This window comes from Schistocerca gregaria, chromosome 6 (genome assembly GCF_023897955.1).
Source record: "Schistocerca gregaria isolate iqSchGreg1 chromosome 6, iqSchGreg1.2, whole genome shotgun sequence".
NCBI classification, from domain to species: domain Eukaryota; kingdom Metazoa; phylum Arthropoda; class Insecta; order Orthoptera; family Acrididae; genus Schistocerca; species Schistocerca gregaria.
This window is the reverse complement of record NC_064925.1, coordinates 490,368,380-490,394,332: the sequence shown is the minus strand read 5'-3', so window position 1 is coordinate 490,394,332 and position 25,953 is coordinate 490,368,380. Positions and strand designations below refer to the sequence as shown.

Sequence of the window (25,953 nt, the reverse complement as noted above, 5' to 3'; positions counted from 1 at the left end):
AATTGGACTGAATTGAAAAGAAGAAAATAAACTGACCTATAAACAAAATAATCTTGACTTTAACAGGTCCTAAATGACAAACAGATAAGAAACACTAGTGAGGTTAAGCAGCTAAGTGAAGCACCTGCGATTATTCAATATAAAATTTGTTAACAGGACAAGAGAATAACTGCAGTAAAGGAGAAAATGGGACATGTAACAGGGGTAATTTCCAACATGGCATGGATGGATTATGAGCAGCACCTGCACTTAGAAGTGGCATGTACGGGAACTGTGTCTGGTCATTCTGTGCTAAGCTTTGGCCTGGCAGACATATGTTTACCAATTTCGATTATTTCAAGGTAGTTCATTTTCCTTCCTTTGTGCATGTGACACTTCATGTTGCATCTTATAACTGTGCCTTCTTTAAACAGGTGGTCTACAATAAGTAGAGTCTCCTTTTCTAAGTTTCCATCTTCTATGGTGTTCCTTCAAGTGGGTGCATATTGCCCTGTGAGACAGATGTATAAAGAATTTGTCACAATTACAAGTGATTTTGTATAATCCATTCTTTTCCAAAGATGAAGTGCTGTTTTTACCATTGTTCAGAAAGTATCGAACAGCGTTGCACACATAAACTGATGTTTTAAAGTTACTGGATTTAAGTTTTCTGACTACATCCAGTGAGACTTTTCCATTATATGGAATTGTGTACCATTTATCGCATCTTGAGGTGGTGGTTCAAGAACAGGATAAAAGATCACATCTGCTGTTCCTGCTTTTCGTACATTATGAAGTTCACCAATGTTGCAGGGTAGCCACTGTTTGATACTATTTCTCTGATTGTATTTAATTCAATTTGGAAATTGTCTTCACTAATGGAGTATTACATCACATCCATAAATGAAGATGAACTACCTTGCAATAATGGAAATTAATACACATATGACTATCTGGCCAAGCTTAGTACTGAATGACCAGACACAGTTCCCTTACTCGCCATTTCTAACTGCAGATACTACTCATAATCCTAGCCATGTCATATTATACATTACCCCTGTTACACACATGTCCCATTTTCTCCTTTACTGCAGTTACTCTCCAGTTCCATTAACAAATGTTATATTGAAGAATCACAGGTGCTTCACTTAGCTGCTTAATCTCTCTAGTATTTCTCATCTGTTTGACATTTAGGGCATGTTGAAGACAAGATTATTTTGTTCAGCCACTCCCCTGGAACATATCACAAAAGTTTATTGATCAGTTTATTTTCTTCTAAGAACAAAGTTGTAATTTGTTATATAATTCATTACTTAATGTGTCACATATTTTACCTTAATTAAATAATTGCATTTTCACTAAAATAATTCCCCTTCTTTTATTCCTAAAAATTACATTAATAATTTTTATCTTTGGAAATGAAGATACTCTTTGATCCTACAAAAAACTCGCTGCACCATATATTTATCTTTGTACCTGATGATGGTGTAACAGCCAAAAACCAGTTTGTGAAGTAAATAACAACTATTATATAATGTTACACCAGTGCTGTGTGTGTTTTCATCCATAACAATAAAATATTCAACCAAGAACTGACAGAACAATCAATCAACGTAATACCAAGTTATTTAAAAAATAAATACATTTCCATGCCATCTACAGACTGATGTTGACTTTTCTCAGGACCTAGGTTACCCTCCCTGGTGTTGCAAAGCACAGTCCTGTGACAACATACATGCTGTTGAACAAACTTATATGAAGTTTGTTACATTTTCATTATTGTAGAACTTATCAAACTGTGAATAATTTGTTTCAGTTATCCACAAAGTGTTTTACTTTTGTTAATACAATGAAACTGCACCGCCTGCATGTTCACTATGCACAAATTAGTCCAAGCAACATGGACATAATTCACATCACTGAGCTGCATGTAACTCTTCCAACACACAGTTTGTTGACAATGCAATCTGCAGTAGTTATGTGCCTTCTGAACATTTATCCAGCTGTTTATTGCTGTTATCCATGACCAATAACAGAACTCAACATCCTTTTTAAAAATTATCATCTCCTGTAATAGCACAGACTGCAGGACCTGAAGCAACCATACATATGAATCCAACTGATTTGAAATATTTAAGCACACTGTATTGTTTTGAAATGAAAAATAAAGTGACTTACCAATTCAAATAACATACTGAAATAGGAAAACAAAATGTGAACTACTCCAAAATAAATGCTAAAAGGTAGGATGGGTATTCTCAGAGAATAAAATAATAATCATGGTATTGTAAACAAGAAAAGACAAAATAATTCTTGATCTCAATCTTTCAATACCTAGTCTCTAATTAAGGAAACAGAGCAAACAAATACACTCCTGGAAATTGAAATAAGAACACCGTGAATTCATTGTCCCAGGAAGGGGAAACTTTATTGAAACATTCCTGGGGTCAGATACATCACATGATCACACTGACAGAACCACAGGCACATAGACACAGGCAACAGAGCATGCACAATGTCGGCCCTAGTACAGTGTATACCCACCTTTCGCAGCAATGCAGGCTGCTATTCTCCCATGGAGACGAACATAGAGATGCTGGATGTAGTCCTGTGGAACGGCTTGCCATGCCATTTCCACCTGGCGCCTCAGTTGGACCAGCGTTCGCGCTGGACGTGAAGACCGCGTGAGACGACGCTTCATCCAGTCCCAAACATGCTCAATGGGGGACAGATCCGGAGATCTTGCTGGCCAGGGTAGTTGACTTACACATTCTAGAGCACGTTGGGTGGCACGGGATACATGCGGACGTGCATTGTCCTGTTGAAACAGCAAGTTCCCTTGCCGGTCTAGGAATGGTAGAACAATGGGTTCGATGACGGTTTGGATGTACCGTGCACTATTCAGTGTCCCCTCGATGATCACCAGAGGTGTACAGCCAGTGTAGGAGATCGCTCCCCACACCATGATGCCAGGTGTTAGCCCTGTGTGCCTCGGTCGTATGCAGTCCTCATTGTGGCGCTCACCTGCACGGCGCCTTACACGCATACGACCATCATTGGCACCAAGGCAGAAGCGACTCTCATCGCTGAAGACGACACATCTCCATTCGTCCCTCCATTCACGCCTGTCGCGACACCACTGGAGGCGGGCTGCACGATGTTGGGGCGTGAGCGGAAGACGGCCTAACGGTGTGCGGGACCGTAGCCCAGCTTCATGGAGACGGTTGCGAATGGTCCTCGCCGATACCCCAGGAGCAACAGTGTCCCTAATTTGCTGGGAAGTGGCGGTGCGGTCCCCTAAGGCACTGCGTAGGATCCTACAGTCTTGGCGTGCATCTGTGCGTTGCTGCGGTCCGGTCCCAGGTCGACGGGCACGTGCACCTTCCGCCGACCACTGGCGACAACATCGATGTATTGTGGAGACCTCACGCCCCACGTGTTGAGCAATTTGGCGGTACGTCCACCCGGCCTCCCACATGCCCACTATACGCCCTCGCTCAAAGTCCGTCAACTGGACATACGGTTCACGTGCATGCTGTCGCGGCATGCTACCAGTGTTAAAGACTGCGATGGAGCTCTGTATGCCACGGCAAACTGGCTGACACTGACGGCGGCGGTGCACAAATGCTGCGCAGCTAGCGCCATTCGACGGCCAACACTGCGGTTCCTGGTGTGTCCGCTGTGCCGTGCGTGTGATCATTGCTTGTACAGTACCCTCTCGCAGTGTCCGGAGCAAGTATGGTGGGTCTGACACACCGGTGTCAATATGTTCTTTTTTCCATTTCCAGGAGTGTATGTTAAGAAGTGGTATACAACAGTGTAATGCACAAAATTTGTCAGGAAGAAATTAGTTTGATTTCAAGTTTTCTTTCATGAGATTTTCATAGATATCTATTAATTGATTGCTCGAGTATCCTAAACATCAGTACTCATTTTGAAATGCTGCTACAAAGAAAAACAAAATGGCTTACCCTTAAAGCTTCTGGATACATTCCAAGATAAAAGTAGCAGCACGCAAGATTAACAAATACACCATCTGGAGGATTCTTTAAATGTCTCAAGGATTCATATACAGACATTGCTCTTTTGTAATCACCCAAATGAAATGCGCAATAGCCAATCCACATCTCTGTCTCCTCATTGTTTTTACGTCCTGTAAACTAGAAACATAGTTCTGAAGCACATATTAAATTACTATTCTATAACAGTTAATTTATGATAACTGCCCACTTATCTGTCTAAAGCTAATTACAAAGTAAACAGTAGAAAAAATGAACAAAATAAGATAATGCTATTATCTCACCTCAAGAACGGTTAATGCTCCAGTATAGTCCCGTTTGGCCAAAAAGTCTTCTAATTTTGGTATTTCTTTTCGACCTGATGGCTGACTGCTTGCAGTGTGGGTAACACCACTAGCTGGTTTTGCTCTGGATAGAATCTGTAACCATTAAAGTGGCTTATTTCATCATAGATAGTGTTTAAAATACGGTGTTATTTTTTGTTTCTATGAAAATGTAAATTTAAACTACAGTAAAATTGCATCACTATTAATAAAGAGATTCATTAAGAAAATAGAGATTTTCAATAAATTCTTTGACAAAAATACAAAATGCTACAAAAGCAATAAAACAATAACAAAGTTTTTGATAGATGTTTTATATGTTTATGCCCAATGACATTTAAAATCTCAAAAAATTCAAGTATATATCGTTTTTCCACTTGCTCGAGTTTCTCTTATTATCTCTGTTAACATAAGAGTTTAATTAATACAGAGCAGTGACTTCTAAGACTTGGGACATCAACCAGAGACTAAATCACTTCTGAAGTACTCAGTATTTGTTTATGTACATTAGGAGAAAAAACAGATACTTTGAAGAAAGCCACTGCTTCTCTTCTTCTACTAATCAATTGTTGTCTTCATATAACACAAAATACTATCAGTTGTTTACATACTGAGGAAGTGAAAACTTGTTTAATATAAACATTGTAGATATACAGAATTTATATCCCTGAGTCCAAATATTCTGACAAATTGCAGAAATAGTGGCTAGTGGCTTAACGAGATATTCTTTTACTTCTTTGTGTAATACATGGGAATTTTCAATTTTCTGCCTGTGTCTGCTGCAGAACACAATGAGAAAGATTTCACAGTGCAAAGCAAACAGAATGGCGATTTTTCATTAACACTTATGCATGTACTAGTTCCACTTCAGTTTATTATCCTTCTTTATGCTTAGAAATTCCACACATTGTGTCTCATTCCAGTATGTGCTCATCAGTCTTTACTTCTGGTGCCTGTAAGCAGCTCTGATTTGTCTAGAATTGCACGATAATCACACTAAATGAAAACTAAGTCACCCCAGGAGATATCACACTAATATCATGAAACATTCCCTCTAGCTTGATAGTAGGGGCAGAGAGACCACAGGTTTCTTCAGGTATGACTCATTCATCTGAAATCATTCACTCATTGATGATCGGATTCCATAGAGCTACTGAATCACATGGATGCTGATTGCTGTATTTCATCTACTGATCCAAATACTTCCGGACATTTTATATGGGGTTAAGACTCGTTGAGTTAGTTGGGCAGTTGAGGTGTGATAGGGTACCTCAGTGTGCGTCTAACCAGAAATGTATTAATGTAGTCAGTGTACACAGCTGTTGTCACCTTCGAAGGTGAAAGAGTCCACAGCATTTTCACCTTGATGCTGTAGAAGAAAGCACAACATGCAGTCACTAAAAATGTCGAAATAAACAGTCTGGTTTACATTGGTGGTAACCTGAATGATTGGGTCCAAGTCACTGAAAAAAGAAAAAAAATGCCCCCAAGACATCATAAAACCACCCCCAGGCTGAACTACACCTTCCACACAAAGAAGATTAAACATCAAAATGGGCCATTAGTGTATGAAACACCTTGCATCATTTTAAAAGAGCCAAAATTGTGAGTTATCAGACCACACTATATGCCTCCAGTGAGTTACTGTGTAGTTTTTATATTGCTTATAGTGCAGTGTAGTGTTGCTTTTTGTTGGCCACAATTTAATTAATGAAGATTTAATACTGTTTCTCTATTACCTTTGCTCGCTCAACCGTGCCTTCTATGCAGCTATGAAAGACTTCGTCTTCTCCTCGTGTAGTTATTGCTACACGGAAATGTAATACTGCTACTCTACTTATTTTAACAATATATGAACACCTTTAGTATATATAATCAATATTGTTCATAAATATACACAACATCAACTGAAACACACACACATTCACACGAACAAGCATATCACTTCCACCAGCAGCTCCAACCGGAATGCAACTTTTGTGAATAGCAATCTGGAGTGGGGCAGGGAAAGGGGAGAGACAGCAGGGTATGGGTGAGGGGAGAAGAGAGTGCTGCCTGGTGGGCGTTGCATGGACTAGAGACTGCCAGGCACAGTGCCAGAAGATGGGGTGCGGAGGTTGGGAGCAGAATGCTCCCACCACCCGTACGAGCCAGTTACAACAGGATACAGCCTTCATCACCCTATACCATCCCGGACTGGAACAACTGAATCACAGCCTTTGTTATGACCTTGATTATCTATCATCATGCGCTGAAATGATGGACAGCCTACACAAGATCTTTCACACCCCTCCAAAAGTGGTGTTCAGTCACCCACCCTGCCTCCATAACATCCTAGTCTATCCTTGTGCCACTCCCAATCCCACCCCAAGGATCATATCCTTGTGGAAGACCCAGGTGCAAGACCTGCCCACTCCACCCACCCTGAAGCTCCTATTCAACTCCTCTCACAGGCTTACCTTACCTCATCAAAGGCCGGGCCAGCTGTGAAAGCAGCGATGTTGAATACAAGCTCTGCTGCAACCATAGCACAGCTTTTTTTATTGGTATGACTACCAACCAGCTGTCCATCAAGATGAATGATCAAAAGCAAACTGTGGCACAACATGCAGCTGAATACAACATGCTTAATTTCAATGGCTGCTTGAAGACCAGGGTGATCTGGATCCTCCCCTCCATCACCAGATTTTCTAAACTGCACAGATGGGAGTTATCCTTCCAACACATTCTCTGCTTCCGAAACTATACCGGCCTCAACCTATGGTAACCTACCGTCCCCGCACCCAAAAGCTTCAACCCCGTCACCGTATCACTTTCTCCCTTTTCACATTACCTCAGTCTCTTAGTGTGCCCCCCATTCTCTCCCCTTCCTTGCTTCTCTCTCTTTCTACTCCTCTCCTTTTCCACTCCCTGCTTGCCCCCCACCCATTTCACACACATCCCAACTCCTGATGCTGTGTCTGGCAGTCTCTAGTCCCCTGCATGTCCTGCCAGACAGAGCTCTTCTCTCCCCCCGCCCATACCATGCTATCCTTACCCCTTCCCTGCTCCATTCCAGATTGCTATTCACTTGATAGTTGCATTCCAGTTGGAACTGCCAGTTGATGCATGAGGTTCACTTGCTAGTGTGAATGAGAATTGCTCAAGAAGGTTTTGGATGAAAGCTATAATGTGTAACAGTCATTTTGTTGTACCTGTCTACAACTCAACAGGTTATCTTGACAGTGAGTAGCAAATCTACCCTTTTCTAAATATTGCTGATATTCCAACCTCCTGATATCCCAACCTGAAGTTTCCATTGTTTGATTCCAACATCAACTGAATAATACCAAACTTCTGTCAAATCATAATGTCCAGTGCAGAACCTCTACACAAAAGTATATCTAAAGAATGAATGAATCTGAATGACATTTTATTTATCCGAATGAACATCACAACTAGTGTCAAAAATATAATGTATATTCTCCAAGGACTTTGCACTTCTCTAAAGTATGCTGGTGATGCTAGTAGCTTCTATATTCACACCCATGAAAATACTCCCTTTCACAAAGTTACTGCAACCACTGTCCAATCTCGAAGGCACTTGTTGCCCTTCAGCATGCTTCTCCACAGGCAAATAAAGTAACAAATTCACACAATATTTGTGCTCTCTTCTATGATAACTTATTTTATGGTTTTCATTTGTGAGTATCATTTGCTGGTCAGTCCGCCCCGATAGCTGAGAGGTCAGCGTGACGAATTGCTGTACTATGGGCCCGGGTTCGATTCCCGGCTGGGTCAGGGATTTTCTCCATTCAGGGGCTGGGTGTTGCGTTGTCTTCATCATTATTTCATCCCCATCTGGCACGCAGATCACCCAATGTGGCAAAGAATGTAATAAGACCTGCACCAAGGTGGCCGGACCTGCCTCACAAGGGGCATCCTGGCCAATGACGCCAAACGCTCATTTCATTTCCATTTGCTGGTCAGAATATGTGGAGATACACATCACTCTTCAGAAGTTGTATGTAGCACAACAGCTTAATGTGCTGTTTTGAGCAATGATCTTTTATGAGACACCCAACTCCAAATGTTCGTTATGCAGAATTTCCTTCACAATGTTGACTAAGAAACTGGTTGAGATACACCTGCATTTACTGACAGCAACAATTCCTATAGGATTTCAAACCAATTGTCATTAACAAGGCATGGTACTCATCTTTGGTCTGTCAGTTAAGATATTTAATGACCAATGTTCTTACTCTGTGTTACATGGCTGCAAGTGGTAGACACAGACAGTCCGTACTGAAACAGTAACAAATAATAATAATTTCATGTGGCTCAATGGTACGATGCAAGCCTTTCACTTAGAACAGTTTCACTGACAGTGTGGTCATAGGCGAGTCTAAACATGACAGATTCTTGCTGCCATTCTCTTATGTCTCTACATCGATCTACCTTACTGTGCTGGTTCCATACAAGCAACTGCCACATAAACATCACTTCACTGCCATTACTTAAATCAGCTGTGGAGGGTCACATGACTGCCTGGCACCACTTCTACACAAGCTGCAGCACTTCAAAGCAATCAGTGTGCTCTTTTAAAGTGTGAATTATATTTTTTCTGGTGAGTTTATGAGTATTTATAAGATTAAGGGTTAAACTGTTTTCTGTGAGCCACTTGTAAGTTCATGCCACTATTTTCCTCGCTGTGTCTGGTATGGACATGTTTACGGCCTTTGTCAATCTACTACTGTCATCAGAAAACATCTCAGTTTATGAAGAGAGCTCCATCATCCCATGTAAATCGTTTGTGTCAGCCAATAAAAGGAGCAGGGCAAATGCTGAAACTCGCAGTCCATCATATTTAATATTTTCCCACCCTGAATTTGGTCTTTTTCCTCTCTATTTTCTATTGTTAAGATACAGCTCCATCCACTTTGCGGGAAAGCCTTTACTGTCATACTATTTTAGTTTCTCTAGTAGACTTTTATGATATACGTAATTGAAGGTCTTGGTAAGATAGGAGGAAATGGTGAAAGGATAATTTTTCTTGTTTATACTACTGGAAATGAGTTCATGATATAGATGGTTTTCTCAGTAGAGAAGCCTTTACAGATCTCAACTGAGATGCTGTTAATTATTTGCAGAGAAGTTGTTCAATATTTTGTTGTAAGCAAGCTTCTCAAAAATCTTTGAGAACACAGGAAGGAGGAAGATGGGTGTTGCTTATTTCCACTTCTACGTGTGAGTGGTACTGCTGCATTCTTGAGTCTTTCAGGAAATACATCTGACTCATTCATTCAAAGGTGATCAAGGTAACTCAAGGAGGGAGGATGTCATTACCAAGTCAGCAATATGAGTACATGACAAGTTGTTGTTGTCTTCAGTCCTGGGACTGATTTGATGCAGCTGTCCATGCTACTCTATCCTGTGCAAGCTTCTTCATCTCCCAGTATCTACTGCAACCTACATCCTTCCATCCTTCTGAATTTGCTTAGTGTATTCATCTCTTGGTCTCCCTCTACAATTTTAACCGTCCATGCTGCCCTCCAATACTAAATTGGTGATCCCTTGATGCCTCAGAACATGTCCTACCAACCGATCCCTTCTTCTGGTCAAGTTGTGCCACAAACTTCTCTTCTCCCCAATCCTATTCAATACTTCCTCATTAATTATGTGATCTACCCATCTAATCTTCAGCATTCTTCTGTAGCACCACATTTCGAAAGCTTCTATTCTCTTCTTGTCCAAACTATTTATCGTCCATGTTTCACTTCCATACATGGCTACACTCCATACAAATACTTTCAGAAAAGACTTCCTGACACTTAAATCTATACTCAATGTTAACAAATTTCTCTTCTTCAGAAATGCTTTCCTTGCCCTCTCTACTTCGACCATCATCAGTTATTTTGCTCCCCAAATAGCAAAATTCCTTTACTACTTTAAGTGTCTCATTTCCTAATCTAATTCCCTCAGCATCACCCGACTTAATTCGACTACTTTTCATTATCCTCGTTTTGCTTTTGTTGATGTTCATCTTATATCCTCCTTTCAAGACACTGTCCATTCCATTCAACTGCTCTTCCAAGTCCTTTGCTGTCTCTGACAGAATTACAATGTCATCAGCGAACCTCAAAGTTTTTATTTCTTCTCCATGGATTGTAATACCTACTCCAAATTTTTCTTTTGTTTCCTTTACTGCTTGCTCAATATACAGATTGAATAACATCGGGGAGAGGCTACAACCCTGTCTCACGCCCTTCCCAACCACTGCTTCCCTTACATGTCCCTCGACTCTTATACTGCCAACTGGTTTCTGTACAAATTGTAAATAGCCTTTCGTTCCCTGTGTTTTACCCCTGCCACCTTTAGAATTTGAAAAAGAGTATTCCAGTCAACATTGTCAAAAGCTTTCTCTAAGTCTACAAATGCTAGAAATGTAGGTCTGCCTTTCCTTAATCTTTCTTCTAAGGTAAGTCGTAACGTCAGTATTGCCTCACGTGTTCCAGTATTTCTACAGAATCCAAACTGATCTTCCCCGAGGTCGGCTTCTACTAGTTTTTCCATTCGTCTGTAAAGAATTCGTGTTAGTATTTTGCACCTATGGCCTACTAAACTGATTGTTCGGTAATTTTCACATCTGCCAACACCTGCTTTCTTTGGAATTGGAATTATTATATTCTTCTTGAAGTCTGAGGGTATTTCACCTGTTTCATACATCTTGCTCACCAGATGGTAGAGTTTTGTCAGGACTGGATCTCCCAAGGCCGTCAGTAGTTCTAAGGGAATGTTGTCTACTCCGGGGGCCTTGTTTTGACTCAGGTCTTTCAGTGCTCTGTCAAACTCTTCACGCAGTATTGTATCTCCCATTTCATCTTCATCTACATCCTCTTCCATTTCCATAACACTGTCCTCAAATACATCGCCCTTGTATAGACCCTCTATATACTCCTTCCACCTTTCTGCTTTCCCTTCTTTGCTTAGAACTGGGTTTTCATCTGAGCTCTTGATGTTCATACAAGTGGTTCTCTTATCTCCAATGGTCTCTTTAATTTTCCTGTAGCCAGTATCTATCTTACCCCTAGTGAGATAAGCCTCTACATCCTTACATTTGTTCTCTAGCCATCCCTGCTTAGCCATTTTGCACTTCCTGTCGATCGCATTTTTGAGGCGTTTGTATTCCTTTTTGCCTGCTTCATTTATTGCATTTTTATATTTTCTCCTTTCATCATCATGACAAGTATCAAGTACATTAACAAAGCAGCAAAGTGAATACCATTTCAAAATGAAAATGCAACGCGAAAAAAATTCTGCTAAGAATGTTAGCAATTCTTGAGTTACAATTAGAAACAACAGTGAGGCCAACTACCAGTACAAACTGTTATGGTAGAGTTATGGAAGGTAACTCATATTTCCCGACATGTTGACCAAAAATATAGTCACAGCACTGGATCAACAGACATCACCTGCAGGGTGCCTGGAGCTCTTAAGGCAACTGTTTAAAGAGTGAGTTTGACAGCTTCAGAATGACATCAAACACCAAGGATTGCCACTGGTTAAAAAATGCAACACAGAGTTCTGTTCTCACAAAGAAAATTACAAGCAAGAGTTAAGAGCTGTTTTTACAGAAATACTTTTTTGGATATTGAATATGGGAAAGTGGCAGAGGCTCCATAATGGTACATATGATTTTAGCACATTACTTTCCTCTCTACAGGAGGAAATGATAGCCCTTGTCCCTACTTCAGCACCTTTTTTTTAAAAAAGTTTACAATGGGGCCTCAAATTACCCAGAACCCCACATCTGCAAAGCATTTACATAACCCTCCCCCCTTTCCAGTTAGATCACCACAGAAGGGAGAAGGGAACAAGATAAATAGCACTAACAGTGAAAACATTGTTTCTAGAAATTTCAATCCATCACACTCAAGTAGCACTTGTATCAAAAACTTAAGCTTCAGAAAATATATAAGTAGACTGAATTACATGTCTGTTATACAACTATACATTAACACACTAAACAAAGCACTGTGATGATGAACATTTATTTAGTGCAACAAATAATGTAACTGCTATAATGAAATCCCTAAGAGACTGGAAAAAGGATAAGCAATTATAAAACAGAAAGTAATACAGCAAAAATATATGTATGAGTGTTTGACAAAAATGATTTTTAGTTCCTTGGCCATTCAAATCTAAACTAAAAGTTTGGTTTATGGCTGCATGCTGATATGTAAGCAGAGTGGGATGCTACAGGTTGTTTGGTGACAATAATATGGGAGATCTGAGCAATGCATCAACCCACAAAGACTGTTCTCTCTTCAGCACTAGTCATAAGCAAGCATGATGTAGAACTGTACAACCCACTGATGTGAAACAGATTATTGTCTGTTTCCACACAAAGGAAGGTATCAAACCTTGTGAGATATTGCTTCACAATGAATTGTTCTTCTTGTTGCTATCTTGCACAGTGTTTGAATGTGTCAAAATATTTTGTAGGGGTTGTGATACTGTTCAAAACAAATCTCAGAAACTATGTTTATGGTCAAATGTAGTTTATTACAACACATTTGTACTTTTGAAATCTTGTGGTAGAAGACTCATATTTAGCCTCCTGAATGAGCAACAGAGAAATATTCATTTAGGCACCTCCCAGCTGCTTTTGAGTCTGATAGATAACGAGAGATGCTTTTACAATGAGTTCTGAGCTGCAAGTATATTTGGCTACACCACTAAACATCAAAGACCATGATGACAAGTATGGGTTGGAGGGGAAAAAAAGGAGTGAGGGCCCCAGTACAGGCCAGTCCTTGCCTGTCAGCATGTAAAATTCTAATAACAATATTATGAAAAGGATAGTTGCTACTCACCGTATAGCGGAGATGCTGAGTCGCAGAGAGGCAAAACAGAAAGACAATCACAAAATGAGGTTTCAGCCATCAAAGCCTTTATCAAAAATAGACAGCCAAAAGCTTATTTTATGACAGTCTTTTTTCTGTGCCTATCTGCAACTCAGCATCTCCACTCTATGGTGAACAGCAGCTATCATTTTCATAATATTGTTACATACCATTCTGGATTTTCTAAAGTTCTAATAACTGTCTTTTGGAATTTGAAAGATATGTAACTCAATGATTTTCCTGATGGTAACCATATATAGAACCCGTAACTCCAAGGAATACACTAGACATCCCTTGAATCTTTCTTACAGACTGATTTATCCTCATGTTACACTCAGATGTTTGTGTCCTGAAAGAGGTGTCAGGTGAACAAAACTTCATTGATGATGCAGCAGACCAGAACGTAACCCATAATCTACTGGACTGTCCCTTTTATTTTGTGATGAAGGGATCATAAAGCTGTAAAGCTGTCTATTTAGTGGAAAACCTGCATTTAAGCTGAAAGAAACGATACAGATAAATAATACACTACTTTTGACATGTCATAACCAATTCAAGCCTCAAACAACTATACCTGGAACAGAACTATGCACAATTTCATTGTTTATTGGATTTATCACTAATGTCAGTTACCTTGGTACAACATCAAATCCAGGAATTTTTACTTAGTATGTAATTGATTGGAGGAAGGCAACAGCAAACCACCTCCTCTAGGACCTTGCCTAGTCAGCGGTGCGGGTCTCCTCAGAGTATGGGACCTCATCATCATCATCAGGTAATTGATGGGCCAAATGAACATTTCTCTCTGCGTCACTAGGGACAGTCTTACTGATACTTCTTGATACCAAATGTGCAATTATCTTGCAGATCATGTCCAACATTTAATCAAACCCCTACCATATTAAAAAAAACTATTCCTAAAATAAGTGCTTTTCCAGAGACAATGAATATCTCCAGTGGAATTCAGTGGACAAAAATGGTGGAACAGAAAATAAGGATAACTTCTTGCCAATTTCAAACGTATTTCCTGAAATATGCACAGAGATGAACAGCAGTTTAAGTAACACATAGCATTAAAGGGAAGAAAAGGGTCACAAGAACAACATGTTAAGTAGCTTCAGACATCTCAGAAGTTTTCGTGATCATGAAATTCTGGCTATAAAGCTCAATAATGGGGTAAAAAGGACTTGTCAAAAGTGTATGCATCTGTCCTTATAAACCAAAATGTGAAAGGAGCATCCCCAAAGAGTGCAAAATTATAATACTCAGGCATCCCCCAGGAAATTTTGATCCACTGATCAATCCTCCTATTCCAGAAGTACAAGTGAAAGACAAATTTAGTCAAATTGTTCCCTTTAGCACTTACTGTAAGTATTACATCTATAAATACTGAAAGCTTGTCTACAGCTAATGAACAATTTTTCCACAACTTATGCAGTTGAGAAACACATTGAGTTTCCCTACACAGATGTCCAAAGATTCGTAGATGGTTCAAATCAACGCAATCAATAAGGGAGGTGCTACTCTTTGTGAAGCCAAACCTAATGGTAAGTTGTGTCTATCATAAGGAAACAAATGAAAATTAACTTACTTCATTTCTGTAGAGTTTAGCAACATTCTAGTTACTTCCATTTATGAACCTTCAAACGAAAAGTTTGGAATTATGCCACCTTTAAATTTTAATACAAACAAGAGATCTGGTGTGACAAGTGATTTGGCTCTGGTCCCTAATCCATGAAAGTGAGTGCCCTCCATCATATGAGAGCTGAAGGCAGTAGAAGGGTTATAACCCTTCACTGCGTTGCTTTGCAGATGTGCAAAGCAAAGTTTCAACTCTCTATTCACTGTTGTTCTTGAAGTTTAACACTTGAAACTGCTTTGCTGATGTGCTGTGTTGTATTACGACGGTAACTGATAAGACTGCCACTAGAATGTTCTACTGATTGTATGACGCGACAATGTGTGTTGCTGTGAGTAGCATTGTAAGTCAGGCTGACATTGCTCTCTTTCGGCGGTGATTGTTAGTAGTTGAATGGAAGAACACGTGAATGTAAAAAAATTGTAGTGCTTCTACAATCTTTGGAGAGTATTCTGCTACGCTCATCTTGTTTTTATGCTAGTAAATATGTGAGTAGTATACAAATCAATTTTGTTTACATATGTGCAGTAGTGCGTAATAATACTTCTACCCATAATCGAATGATGAGAAAGTAGTGTTTCCTTCTTTCTGCTTTTTTCTAGTTTATCGTGTAATGGAGTCATTCTCGTATTTCGACAATGAACAACATAAAGTGATGATATATGAAGAATTCATGGCCCTAAAATGCCCGTCTGGCAGTGAAGATGAGTTAGATTTTGACGATTCAGATGAAGACCCGACAATAAACCTAAATGATCTGGAATCTGCAGATAGTGATAGCGAGCCTGAGGCTACTGTAGTTAATACACATATTTCAAATAATTATTGTTTGAAGGATGATGAGAATGAAGCTGTTGCTGATGCACAGGTACCACAAGCTTCTGAAAAACACCAAAACGTTCAGAAAAATCGAATCATCTGGAAAAAACAAAGTGCTACATTTGGAAATGATAAATTTATATTCAAAGGAAAGTACTCACTGCCATAGTCAGTGTTAGAGTTGTCCACGCCATATCAGTTTTTTAAATTTTTTTTAATGATGAATTAATGGCAAAAATCGTTGATGCAACTGATCTTTACAGCACACAAAAAAATCCAAGCAAACCATTTAATTGCAATGTTCATGACATTCATAAACTTGTAGGCATATGTATTATTAGGTCTTTGGCACCACCTACTGCTGTTCGTGATCTCTGGAATGATGTTATTGGTGTTGAGGTAATAAAACAGACAATGTCTCAGAGATACTTTGAGAGTCTGATGGCCACTTTGCATTTCAATGACAATACAAAGCAGCCAGACCCTGAGAGTCAAGCTCATGACAAATTGTACAAAATCAGACCTATAATTGATCATGTGAATAAAAAATGTCTTTTGATTCCAATGAGTGAACGTTTGTCAGTTGATCAGGTATTAACAGATTTAGGCAAAGAAAACTGTGAGGTGGTGGCAGCAGAGCTAGGATTATCTGATCTCACAGGTCAAATCAGAAGAAACAAAGAAAATGCATATTTACAGACGAATGTTTTCTAAACAAAATAGATATGAGTTTTCCAAACAGATAGCAGGACAAACATGGGACTCAGTATACTCACAGGTAGATGCAAATGAAAAATTCAAAAATTTCATGACATTTTTTAAATTAAATTTTGAAGAAACATTTCCTAAAGTATTATGTCGATTATCAACAGCAGGAAAAAAAAAGTGGGTCACAAAAGGCATCTAAAAATCGTCTGAAACACAAAGTACCTGAGCTCCATTAAACACAGCCAAACTAATCCTGCTTTCTCACTCTTTTATAAAAGATGTAGGAAAATATTTTTGGTTGGGCTCAGTGTTTTTTTTTTTTTTTTTTTTTTTTTATGAACAGATCTGAACATGTATGACAAAGTCACTGTAAGTAAAGATAACACTGCCACATATGTTTGAAAAAATATAGTGAGCACAAATAGTTTCTAAAGTACACTGAGATAACAAAAGTTATGGGATACCTCTAAATATAACATCAGACCTTGCCTGGTGTAGTGTAACAACTCCATGTGGCACAGACTCAACAAGCTGCTGTAAGTCCTCAGTAGAAATTCTAAGCCATGCTGACAGCCATCCATAATTGTGGACATGTTGCCGAAGCAGGATTTTGTGCACAAACTAACCTCCATATTATGTCCAAAAAATGTTTGATGAGATTTATGTCAGGTGATCTGGGTGGCCCAATCATTTGCTCAAACTATCCAGAATGTCCTTCAAACCAATCACACAAAATTGTGTCACAGTGACACAGTGCACTGTCATACATAAAAATTCCATCGTTGTTTTGGAACAACAAGACCATAAATGGCTGCAAATGGTCTCCAACTAGCCGAACATAACCATGTCCAGTCGACGATTGGATCACTTGGACCAGAGGACCCAGTCCATTCCATGTAAACACAGTCCACACCATTATGGAGCCTCCACCAGCTTGCACGGTGTCTTATTGACAATGTAGCTCCATGGCTTCATGGAGTCTATGCCACACTTTAACCCTACCATCAGCTCTTATCAACTGAAAGCAGGACTCATCTGACCAGATCATGGTTATCCAGTCATTTAAGGTCCAACTGATATGGTCACAAGCTCACGAGGGGAGCTGCAGGCAATGTCGTGCAGTTAGCAAAGGCAGTCGCTTCAATTGTCGGTTACCATTAACTCCAAATTTTGCCACACTGTCTTAACAGATATGTTCATCGTATGTTCCACATTGATTTTTGTGGTTATTTAATGCAGTGTTGCTTGTCTGTTAGTATTGACAACTCTATGCAAAAGCTACTGCTCTGAGTCATCAAGTGAAGGCCATTGGCCACTGCATTGTCTGCAGTTAGAGGTAATGCCTGAAATATGGCATTCCTGGCACACTCTTGACACTTTGGAGCTCATACTGAATTCCCTAATGATTTCAGGAATGAAATGTCTCATGTATCTAGCTACAACTACCATTTTGCATTCAAAGTCTGTTGATTCCCATCACTTGGCAATAATCACATCAGAAACCTTTTCACGTGAATTATCTCAGTACAAATGACAGGTCTACCAATGAACTGCCCTTTTATACTTCGTGTACATGATACTACTGCCGTCTGTACATGTGCAAATTGTTATCACATGACTTGTGTCATCCCAGTCTATGATGACACCACATTGATTTAGGCACGCATGATATACCATACAAACGCTAAAAACCTTGTACAACAGTTTACAAGTGGTGTCACTTCTACTCCTCTTATACTACTCAGCTGCTGTTATTATATAATACTATAACACAAAGTATTTTTAATTTTGCATGGATCACTATTGCCTATTCATATGGTAACAAAATCAGTATCTTTCTGAAACAAAAATATTGCTTAGGCTAAATTTACATTTGTGTATCCAAGTATTCAGATACACTAGACTCTCACTAATCCGGCTATTTCTGGAACATATTGGTGCCGGATTATTGAGTGTCTGAATTTTTTTTTCATTTATTTTCTTTTATACTTATTTTGAAAACACAAGGGATATAGTGTACTGTACTTTATTAAACAGAAGGATACAATGTTAAAACATAGAGGATATACTCTGTTAAATCCAAAAACACATTAATTTTCAAAGAAAACTTAGTGCTTGAGTGTATACTGTACATAATTATACAGTCGTGTCACTCATTATGAAACATGTCCTAAATTTTTAATTGTCACAATGATGAGATTCGAGCACACACAGAGGCTTTCCGGCAGTTGTTCTTCCCGCAAACCATACGCGACTGGAACAGGAAAGGGAGGTAATGACAGTAGCATGTAAAGTGCTCTCCGCCACACACTGTTGGGTGGCTTGTGGAGTATAAATGTAGATGTAGATGTAGATGATACACGATGGTGGCATGCTTTACCAAGCAACCTCTTTACAAGCATTACATTGGTACTGCATATATATGGTTGTTGCATAATGTACTCCAGGAAGACATCAGCAGCTTCAGCACCAGCAGTGTATGAAATCTTCATGCTTTCTCCTCCTGTGACCTCTTCTTCACCACTTTCATCATTACTTTCTTGCACGCTTTTAATTATTTCTTCAGCTGTTAAAGTTTGGTCTGTATCACAGTTTTCCTCATACAGCCACTTAGTAAAATTTTCAACATCAATTTCTCCTCCTGGAAGGTTGTGGAACATGTCAGTGTACAATGTAATTGATATTCCAAACTGACTGGCTCATCGCTGTCACTCACTACTGGATCCAATTTGGCATCAACGGATGGCCACAATTGACTCCAGTTCTTCATTATGATAGTGCTCTCCACTTTATCCCTTGCTTTGGCTGCTTTCGAAAACAACATCGTAAATGGCAATTGCTTTCCACACCTTCAGCATAGTCTCGATAAAGTCATTATTACTTTCTTTCAGCAAGAAGACAAGAAGTGAATGTCAATAATGACGTTCAGTTGATTCCAAAATTTCCTGGTCCATGGGCTGAATTAGGGTTGTCACACTGGGTGAGAGAAAGAGTGCTTGTATACCATCGGACTTTAGAGAAACATCTGAAGGATGACTGAGAGCATTGTCAATTATAAGGATAGCTTTCAGTGGAAGCTTTTCCTTCTTTAGCTCTTTTATTACTGTTGGTACAAACATTTCATGGAACCATCGAGAGAATATTTGCCTGTCCTCTGAGCACAATACTGCACTGGTAGAGTATTTATGTCAGTGTGTTGAAAATGGCGTGGATGTTGGGATTTTCCAGTCACCATAAGCGGTAGTTTATTACTCTCGTTTGCATTACAACACACAATTAATGTTACACGCTGTTTCTGTTGCTTGTAACCATGAGCTTCCTTCTCGTTCTTTACAGCTAATGTTTCTGAAGGAAGCATCTTGTAAAACATTCATGTTTCATCAGCATTATATAAGGCATCATCAGTTAAATCTTCTTTCTCTGTTATCTTCTGTTTCTTGCTTACAAACTCATCAGCACCCTTATCGTTAGCTGAATGACTTTCCCTGATGACTGTTAGCTGCCAAATGCCATGTCATTTTTTCCAGTTCGATAGCCAACCCTCGCTCGCTGCAAATAAGTTACTACTGCCAAGTTGTTTGTTAAATGCAGCTGCTTTTTGCTTTATAATTGGGCCACTGACTGGAATTCCTTTACTGCGTTGTTGTATGAACCATCTATAAACAGCTATGTCCAATTCGCACGATCTTCTGTTTTCCCATGTCACTATCCATTTGTGTTGACTCCTGTCGAATAACATCTTCTTTCTTTTTGATGTTGTAAACAGTTGCCCATCCAACTTTGCACTCAGCAGCAATGGCTTTTTGTGAAGAATCTCAATTTAACTTATCTAAAATTTCAAATTTCTGCTTGAGGTTAGCTTAACGGGTTTCCTTTTAGAAGACATGATTCCGAACTGTAAAGAAAGCTCAATTTCAAATATACTATATAAAGCATTGTTTAACTAAGCACTGTTGTGCACGATAATTCATTGTGCACGTGTTTTTGGACGTGCGCCAAATTACTGAGAGCCGGACTACTGAGGGCCGGATTAGTGAGAGTTTAGTGTACATTACAGGAGGAGTAGTTAATAAGTGTTTTTATGTGTTAAATATTTTGGGATTTTCTATTTCCTGTCTAATGCCCATTGGTAACATGCTACAGGATTCTGCAGGAGAATACGAAACTTAAAACTCCATTCTGGAGTCTAGAGAGGGATGCTTAGTCTATGCAGAAATTATTTCTTCTTTGGGTATTATGGTTGTCAGTTACTAAGTTCATCTTAAATACCACCTTTTAGTAACCACACAAACCATTAGGGAGTATGTATAATTACATGTAGGTGAAAGAATCCTTAGGTCACTGAAGAAGCTTATTGTTAGCTTTAGTGCCCCAGAAGGTTATGCCATGGGACACAGTTCAGTGAATGTATGCTAACAATCAATCCTACCCACAGGTCAAAACAGTCACAGAGATTTATGAATAAAAAGAGGGAAGAAGTAAGCCTTATGGTTTATGTGTCCACATGCTCATGCTAACTCAGTTTACTATCTACGAGGGTAAGTCAATTATTATTCGGAAAGTAGTTATAAAATTTTATTGTAATCAAAAGGAAACTTACAAGAACATCATTTTTCCACAGTCTCCTTGCATTTCAACACACTTGGTCCACCATTGTAAGAGCTTCCTGGTACCCTCATAAAAGAAGGTTCTTGGTTGAGCTGTGAGCCAGGAATGTACCACTTCTTTCACTGCTTCATCCGAGGCAAATCGACAGCCCCTTAATGTCTGTTTGAGTGGACCAAACACGTGATAGTCAGAAGGCGCATGATCGGGACTATACGGAGGGTGATCCAGTACTTCAAATTTGCGTTTCTAGAGTGTTTCAGCAAAGTGGGCAGCAGTATGTGGGTGGGCATTGTCATGCAACAACACAACACCTTTTGACAGCAATCCTCGGCGTTTACTTCGAATTGCAGGCTTTAGCCTGGCAGTAAGCATCTAACAATAATATACACTGTTTATTGTTGAGCCCCTTTCCCCATAATGTTCTAGTAATGGATTTTGCATGTCCCAAAAAACCGTAAGCATCAGTTTTACTGCAGACAGTTGTGTCTTTAACTTTTTCTTGCACGGCGAATTTGGATGTTTCTATTCCACACTCTGCTGTTTACTCTCCGGCTCGTAATGATGGATCCATGTTTCGTCACCAGTAATGATCCTGCCTAAGCAGTTGTGCCCTTCATTACCACAGCTATCCAAATGTTTTATGCAGATGTCCAAACATGTTTGTTTATGCAAATGGGTGAGTTGTTTCAGGACCCATCTTGCACAACTTTATGAAACTTGTCTGTAGTGGATGATTTTGTAGGTAAAACCATGACTAATTTGCACACGATGTGCCACTTTGTCAATAGTTAATTGTCTGTCGAAGAGAATCATTTCACGTGAACACTCAACAGTTTCTTCATTTGTAGCGGTAAACGGTCGCCCAGCTACTTTATCATGTGTAATACTTGTGCGACCATTTCGGAATATTTCAATCCATTCATAGACACTCCGCTGTCGCAAAACACTGTTCCCGTATTGTACCAAAAGTCTTCGATGAATTTTGGCTCCTGATACGCCTTCCAACAACAAAAAATGGATCACTGAACGTTGCTCTTCTTTGGTGCAGCCATGATTAACAGCATGGCAGCAATAACAAAACTAACCTAGCAGCTTGAAAATTGCAAAGATACAACAACCAATAAACAAAGCATGGGTCATCTACATAAAATGACAGTACTACCAAAATAAATAAAAATATAGCTAAATTGTGGATAATATTTGGACACCCCACAATTTCACACATGGAGTCTCATCCAGTGTATGGCCATTTATCTCTATGTCTGTTGCTTGTAAGTAAATTTTATTTGTTTGGAATTATGTAACTGCATGGATTTTCACAAGATTAAGGATCAAAGGATCAAGGTGCTGGCTGTGAACCAGCTGTAAGCCTCTTCCAGTATTCTCTTGGCGACATCTGGTTTGGATGTACTTTAATGTTTTATTAATATACATGTGTCATCAGCAAAGCCTACATTTTTGAAAAGTCCTCTGCAACCATTCATACTGCACTTCTTTGTTTAAGTTTAATATCCCCTGTTAGTCCTATTTGGTATGGATCGCATGCATGGAACAATATTTTAAGAACTGTCACACAAGACATTGTAAGCAATTTGATTTATAAACTGATTACATATTCCCAGTATCCTAAGAATGAACCACATTTTTCCACCAGACTTACTCTAAGCCTATAAGATCATTCTATTTCATACCCCAACAAATTGTTACATTCAGGTATTTGTATGAGTTGTTTGATTCCAATTGGAGTTCTCTGATACTGCAGTGACTTGTTCCTATTTTTCTGTATTTTATGAAGTGCACAATTTTACAATAATGATCGAAGCAGAAGAAATAAATTAAAATTTGTGCTACGGCTGGGACTGAAACCTGGGCCTTCTTGCTTGCTAGGCAGAAATGCTAACCATTACACCACCACAGCACGATGGTCAACATTGCTGCACAAACTACCCAAGTTGAGTGCCCTCCCCAACACAAACTTCAATTCACATCTTCTGCTTGTATTCCCTTACAATGTCACTACTGCTAGGACTCTCCGGCATTGGAACAGCATCCCGGCATTGGACGCAATGGGAAAGTACTGTACCATAGGTGATCTTATAGATCTTATAATTAAATGTTTACATATCTGAATATTTAAAGCAAGTTGCAAATCTTTGCATTACTTCCAAATCTTATCAAAATCTGCCAGAGTATTTTTACGGCTCTTTGCAGATATAGTTTCATGATAGTTAACTGATCACATCTGCAAAATGGCTGAAATTACAATTAATATTGTCTGCCAGGTTGTTAACATAAACATGAACAACTAAGCTTTGAACACACTTCTCTGGACCACTCCTGAAGTTACATCTACATCTGTTGATGCCTCTCCATCCAAGATAACATCCAGCATCCTCCCTAACAATAGATCCTTAATTCAGTCACAGGTTTCATCTGATGATCCACATAACCTATCCCATCATGAACTCTTCCACTACCCAGTGATTGGTCAATTACTCTTTTAAAATTGATCCATAATTCCTCAAGCATACTTCTATCTAGAACTAAATGTTTCACGTTCCTCCTGGGGAGGAAACTTAACTAGCTTAATAAACACATAAATTTTTCTACCTGTTTTAGTTGCCCTTTGTATTTTGGCAATCAATGTTGTTAGGACTTCCATGGTCAGTGATGCCAGTTTCCATGTGATTATCCTCCAAGAGATCTGGTCCATTTGCTGTCATTAGATATATTGTCCCATGAATGGAATTAAGAAGCAATTATCAGGTGAAGTATGTAGTATTGTTTAGCTAGGTGTATTGTCACAATCACCACTTACAAAACTAGTTTTTCCAACTGATTATTGGATCATTAAAGTCTGCTTCAATGACGATAGTTTTATTGGGGTATCTAATAAGCTGAACTTTTTTCTAAAATCTTCAGTTACGTCTCAACTCAAGTTTGGTGGTTGCCTGAAAAACTCAATTATAAGTTTACACCCAACCTTGATACTAAGTCTTGTCCAAATAATCTCACATGCAGCTCAATTTCCTTCTTGGTTAAGGGGTAACTTGTTGCAATAGACAAGAAACTCAAGCCTGTTATTTCCTATTATTCTAGATACACTTTATATTTATCCCAAAAATCTCACTGTTGTCAATTTCAGATTGTGTAATTTCCACTGCTTTTCAGAAGTGCTTAAAATTCTGGTACTTTGTTCCAAATGCTCCAGCCGCTGATCACTGGGTTTTAATAGTCTCAACTGGCAGCAGGGCTGGGATATTTATTGTGATCTTACATTAATACTTCAGGTTCGCAAATACAGCTCCTGGGTTGGTTGGAGAGTTGCCTAATCTACAGAATCCTGGTGTATACCTCACACATAGGTCAACAGCATGAGCTGTAGTCTCTTGTGTGTAATGTTGTAATGAACTCCTGAACTATTTGGAGGGACAATAGAGCTCTCACTCCTACAGTGCAAGTCTCAGAAGTCTCAGCCTAACTTGTCACAGACATTCCAAAGTCTCTCATTTCGGCCTTCTACTTGACACAGAACCAAGGAGTCATGATCAGTTTGGGCCATATCAACTCTTGGGACAATGCTGCAGGTTTATTGAAATTCCATTAGCAATGCTGGTGTTCTCAAACTTTTGTGCCAGTTACTGGAGTGATCGACATATTACTTTAGAGACCATAAAATAGGAATCTTTCCTTCCAGCATGCATCACAATCTGTAGCTGGATCTATCCTCAGTAATCACTGGGACAACCTCTTCAAAATATTGAATGATGCCTCCAAGCATACATACAGAATGCAAAAGGGATCCTTCTTATCAGTTTGTACCATTTCCCTAATAGGTACAAATATTCACTGTACATTTAAAGTGCCAGCCGTTAACAGACTCCTACTCTCTTGCACTTGCTCATCCTGGTACAAGACCCACAGCAGGCTTCTCAACAGGTGAAGTAATTCTCACAGGTTCAGCTTCAGGGAAATACATCTCCTCAAATTCGTCAGTGTATTATACTGATTGCAATGTTTGTGTGGGCTTTGCCTCACTGCGGAAGCTCCTAGACCTACGACTGACACACCACTCACAGTCAAGTTGCAAGTAGCGGTAGGTCTTATATCACCTGTAGAGGACACAGTATCCATGGGAAAGGATAATACTTGAGGTAACTTTGGCATCTCTGGCACATGTATCTCAGCAACCCACACACCCTTTCATAGTAGTTTCCAATCATTTGATAGCAACTGGGATTATTTCCAGGACTTTACAAACAGTAATTAATTCATCTCATGCCAGAGAATAGCATTCACAGTGGAGCTGCATTTTGGCTGTTGGTTGACACATTTTACACTTTCCCAGAGACAGTTCTCATTCACCTGATATAAAAGCTTTGGGAAACTGAACCCAATAATTAAATTTGAGAGTACAGCTCTTTTGACCTTTGGCTCAACCTCAGATCTGAATTTTTTCCCTCATCATTTCAATCAATCAATCACATTGACATTGACGATTAATGGCAATGTTACAACTGTGTAGAGTGTTCCAGGAAGAAGAACTGTCAGATAATGGTTATTTTTTACTTTAATGATGTGAGATTTCAATTTGTAGTTATTTCAGATGACTGTGCACACTATAAGCTTCTTTATTTATTTTTTGCATGTATTTCATTAGTCACTATCATTATCATGTTCGCAATAACTTCACGCATGTAGCTGAAAAACATGCGTGACGCCGTATCTCATCACAAGGTATTTCAGGTCTCTGTGTTTGCAGTTAATGCATTGGTTTTTTTTTATGATAAGAGATATGGAGTCCAGTTTTGTAACAATCTCATGAAACTTCTCTAGGGTAGTCTAGCTACATTGATGGACTAAGTAAATTCTGCTGGGTTATCAGCAAAGATGGTTGTGGAGTTCTAATAAAAGAGAGAGAGACAACAGAAATGGCTTGCCTCAAGGAAGGACATTTGTATCATCTTTAATAT

The 25,953-nt window shown here is 39.2% G+C and overlaps 1 protein-coding gene across 2 annotated transcripts in view; it reads right to left on the bottom strand.

Moving 5' to 3' along the window:
* Positions 1–25,953, bottom strand: part of LOC126277988 (intraflagellar transport protein 56) — a 210,222-nt gene that overhangs the window by 168,330 nt on the left and 15,939 nt on the right. For both annotated transcript variants that reach the window (XM_049977654.1, XM_049977653.1), the window contains exons 2-3: positions 4,283–4,417; positions 3,951–4,139 (exon numbers count right to left, since the gene is read on the bottom strand). In XM_049977654.1, the coding sequence (XP_049833611.1) occupies positions 3,951–4,139; positions 4,283–4,417 (324 nt within the window). The remainder of the gene's footprint in view (positions 1–3,950; positions 4,140–4,282; positions 4,418–25,953) is intronic.